Raw genomic sequence first — 4,791 nt, 5'->3', positions numbered from 1 at the left:
TAGAGGCCTTAATCATTCCCTGTGTTCTAGGCTTGCCATGTTACGTTACCTATACGGTTATAAAATCATATTTCTTTCTAGTTTATTTGTCCAAATATTATCGTAGGCTAGAAAAAATATTTATTGGCATCATCAATCAACATTTTATCAATGACTAAGATTGTTGAATTCGGATAATAACTGAATGATAGGCTCGATTATATTATATTCTATGCTCATTGATAGCCATTTAATGAGAATTAGACATAATAACTACTAGTTGTTTTATCACGTGGAAAGATAGTAACCTATCTGCGGTCTGACCACAGAAAAGCAAACGCAAACCTGCACTGATTTCAGCACTACAGCCAAATAGTTTTTGGTTTTAAATCAGGCAACTCAAACGAACGAATTTGACTGGGTCCATCACTGATGACGTCAGAGGAATTGATGATTTGGAAGATGGGAACCTGCTTGTGTTTTGATGTGTCAACTGTTGTTGTAAACGTGGCTATTACGAGGTCCAAATAAATGTACAGTAATTCATACAAGAAATATCTGAATGGCTCTAACTACGCGTACACCAAACTGAAAGGTAAGCTCTTTTGATCAGGATTTAGCCAGCTTTAAATAGCAACAACTTCGCTAGCTAGCATGAGAGCTTACTAGCTATCTACTTAGTTATTGCCAAATGCAGTTTATTGGCTAGTTTGCTGATTATAAAGCTAACTGATGTACGTTATAGCAAACCATCACCCGTTTAATCATTAGCTAACTGAATCAATACACATGGCTTTTTAATGGACTGATCAGTGATTAGCACAGATAGTTAGCTAGAATTTTAGCTAGCTACCGGTCAAGACGTGTCTTGTCGATACTCAAGGGTGTACATGCTAGTGGCTTAATTATAATTTTTAGCTATGTTCAATTCATTGTATTTTAGTTCGTTGTATGTTTTACACTGTGAATAACAAGGGAAACATAATCACGTATCCATTCCAACAGATCAACTGATAATAATTCAGAAAGTATTCATACACCTTGACTTATTCCACATTGTTGTAACAGCCTGAATTTAACATGGATTAAATGTTGTTGTTTTTTATCTCACCCGTCTGTCTACACACAATACAACATAATGACAAAGTGAAAACTTGTTTTTAGACTTTTTTTTTGCAAATGGACTGTCTACACACAATACAACATAATGACAAAGTGAAAACTTGTTTTTAGACTTTTTTTTTGCAAATGTATTGAAAATGAAATCGAGAAATATCTAATTGACATAAGTGTTCACACCCCTGAGTCAGTTAAGAATGACCTTTGGCAGCGATTACCGCTGTCTTTCTGGGTCTCTTAAGAGTTCTTCAAACTTTGTCAAGTTGCTTGTTGATCATTGCTAGACACCATTTTTCAAGTCTCGCCTTAGATTTAGTTTAGCTCTATCCCGTTTCTTTTTATCCTGAAATACTCCCCAGTCCTAGCCGATGACAAGCAAACCCATAAGATGATGCAGTCACCACCATCCTTAAAAAATATGAAGTGGTACTCAGTGATGTGTTGTATTTTCCCCACATTTTTCCCCGCAAATTTCTTTGCCACATTTTTGCAGTATTACTTTAGTGCCTTATTGCAAACAGAATGCATGTTTTGGAATATTTGTATTCTGTWCAAGCTTCCTCCTTTTCACTCTGTCATTCAGGTTAATATTGTGCAGTAACTACAATGTTGTTGATCCATCCTCAGTTTTCTCCTATCACAGCCATTAAACTCTAACTGTTTTAAACTCAACATTAGCCTCATGGTGAAATCCCTGAACGGTTTCCTTCCTCTCCGGCAACTAAGCTAGGAAGGACACCTGTATCTTTGTAGTGACTGGCTGTATTGATACACCATTCAACATGTAATTAATAACTTCACCATGCTCAAAGTGATATTCAATGTCTGCTTTTTACCAATAGGTGCCCTTCTTTGCGAGGCATTGGAAAACCTTCCTTGTCTTTGTGGTTGTATCTGTGTTTGAAATTCACTGCTTAACTGAGAGACCTTACAGATAATTGTGTGTGTTGGGTACAGAGATGAGGTAGTCATTCAAAAATCATGTTACTCCTGAACTTATTTAGGCTTGCCATAACAAATGGGTTGAATACTTATTGACTCAAGACATTTCTGATTTTTCATTTTAAATTAATTTGTCAAAATGTCTAAACAAAATTCTACATTGACATTTTGGGGTATTGTGTGTAGGCCAGTGACACAACATGTAAATTTAATCCATTTTTAAATTCAGGCTGTAACCCAACAAAATGTGGAAAARGTCAAGTGGTATGAATACTTTCTGAAGGCACTATCTCTCTCTTTCATTCCAAACTACTAGCTAGGACTAGTTGTCTAAATACCTGACTGATTTCTGACTTAAAAGATGTCTCTCTTTCTCTCTTCCAGCAGATGACTGCGATGCAGCGGTGACACCTAAACGYTCCTGTAGTTCCACCATGCCTCAGAAGCTGATGAAGAGTGCCCACTACATCGAGCTGGGGGGGAGATACCAGTACTGGCCCGTGCTGGTTCCCAGAGGGATAAGGCTGTACACATACGAACAGATCCCAGTGTTCCTGAGGGATAACCCTTACATCACAGACGGCTACAGAGCCTACCTGCCCTCCAGGCTATGCATCAAAAGGTGGGTTTTAACATACACAACTAAATAACAGATGCATGGAACTTGCTCTGTGCAGTATGCTGAACTCATACAGATCTGGGCCACATTTAACTGTCAAATCCTTGATTCCTCTTGTCCTTGATTCTTCCATTCCTCACCTCTCTCTCTCTGAGATCCAAGAGGAGAGATGTTGGAGCCTCTCCTCCAATGAGAAAGAGGGTAAAATTTGAGAAAACGAGGACAGAGGAATCAAGAATTTGACAGCTTGTACATTTTTCAGATCCTACCTAGGCCTAACACTTATATCATGTGTCACTTCCTGTAGTCTGTTCATCCTGCACAATGAGACGGTGTATATCTGTGTTTACTTCCTGTAGTCTGTTCCTTTCTAAATGAGATGGCGAATATCTGTGTTTACTTCCTGTAGTCTGTTCATCCTGTCCAATGAGACAGTGAATATCTGGAGCCACCTGCTGGGCTTCCTGTTGTTCTTCACGCTGGGGATCTACGACATGGCGTCTGTGCTGCCTGCCACCGGGGCCTCCCGGGAGGACTATGTCATCTATTCCATAGGACTCTTCTGCTTCCAGGTGGGTACTATACCATACCTGGTGAGGTGCTTACTATACCCCACCAGGTATGGTATAGTAAGCACTACTCACGGTACGGTATAGTAAGCACCTCACCAGGTATGGTATAGTAAGCACTCACCGGGTATGGTATAGTAAGCACCCACCAGGTATGGTATAGTAAACACCCCACAGGTTATGGTTATAGTAACCACCTCACCAGGTATGGCATAGTAAGCACCCCACCAGGTATGGCATAGTAGCACCCCACCGGGTATGGTATAGTAAGCACTCACAGGTACTGGTATAGTAAACACCTCACCAGGTACGGTATAGTAAACACCCCACCAGGTAGCGGTATAGTAAACACCCCACCGGGTACGGTAATAGTAAGCACCCACCGGGTACGGCATATGTAAACACCCACCGGGTACGGTAATAGTAAGCACCCCACCGGGTACGGTATAGTAAGCACCCCACCGGGGTAGGGTATAGTAAACACCCCACCAGGTATGGTATAGTAACAACACGCGGGTACGGTATAGTAAGCACCACCGGGTACGGATAGTAAACACCCCACCGGGTACGGTTATAGTAAACCCCACCGGGTACGGTATAGTAAGCCCCCACCGGGTATGGTATAGTAAGCACCTCACCGGGTACGGTATTAGTAAACACCTCACCGGGTACGGTATAGTAACACCCCCAGGTATGGTATGTAACACCCCACCAGGTATGGTATAGTAAACACCCACCGGTAGGTATAGTACACCTCACCGGTACGGTATAGTAACACCTCACCAGGTATGGTATAGTAACACCTACCAGGGTATGGTATAGTAAGCACCCCCCAGGTATGGTATAGTAAACACCCACAGGTATGGTATAGTAAACACCTCACCCAGGTATGGCATAGTAAACACCCCACCAGGTATGTAATAGTAAGCACCCCACCGGGTATGGTAATAGTAAGCACCTCACGGGTATGGTATAGTAAGCACCCTCACGGTATGGTATGTAAACACCACCAGGTATGGTATAGTAAGCACCCACCAGGTACGGTATAGTAAACACCCCACCGGGTAGGTATAGTAAGCACACTCACCGGGTACGTATAGTTAAGCACCCCACCGGGTACGGCATAGTAAAACCCCACCGGTACGGTATAGTAACTGGCACCCAACCGGGTACGGTATAGTAAGCACCTCCACGCGGGTACGGTATAGTAAACACCTCCACCAGGTACGTATAGTAAACACCCACCGGGTACGGTATAGTAAGCAGCCCTCACCGGGTACGGCATAGTAAACACCCACCGGTACGGTATAGTAACACCTCACCGGTGGTATAGTAAACACCTCACCGGGTACGGTATAGTAAACACCTCACCGGTACGGTATAGTAAACACCTCACCAGGGTACGGTATAGTAAACACCTCACCGGGTACGGTATAGTAAACACCTCACCAGGGTAGGGTATAGTAAGCACCTCACCAGGTACTGGTATAGTAAGCACCTCACCGGTACGGTATAGTAGCACCTCAACGGGGTAGGTATAGTAGGCACCTGCAGGGGTACGGT

At 42.7% G+C, this 4,791-nt stretch overlaps 1 protein-coding gene across 1 annotated transcript in view; it reads left to right on the top strand.

Moving 5' to 3' along the window:
- The first annotated feature begins 426 nt into the window (after positions 1-426).
- Positions 427-4,791, top strand: part of paqr3a (progestin and adipoQ receptor family member IIIa) — a 25,071-nt gene continuing 20,706 nt past the window's right edge. Inside the window, exons 1-3 of the mRNA XM_070440701.1 lie at positions 427-574; positions 2,425-2,662; positions 3,069-3,283. Of these exons, the coding sequence (XP_070296802.1) occupies positions 511-574; positions 2,425-2,662; positions 3,069-3,283 (517 nt within the window). The 5' untranslated portion in view covers positions 427-510. The remainder of the gene's footprint in view (positions 575-2,424; positions 2,663-3,068; positions 3,284-4,791) is intronic.

This window comes from Salvelinus sp. IW2-2015, unplaced genomic scaffold (genome assembly GCF_002910315.2).
Source record: "Salvelinus sp. IW2-2015 unplaced genomic scaffold, ASM291031v2 Un_scaffold2856, whole genome shotgun sequence".
Classification (NCBI taxonomy): Eukaryota; Metazoa; Chordata; class Actinopteri; order Salmoniformes; family Salmonidae; genus Salvelinus; species Salvelinus sp. IW2-2015.
Note: the sequence above shows the minus strand (reverse complement) of the source record. Positions and strands in the feature narration are given on the sequence as shown.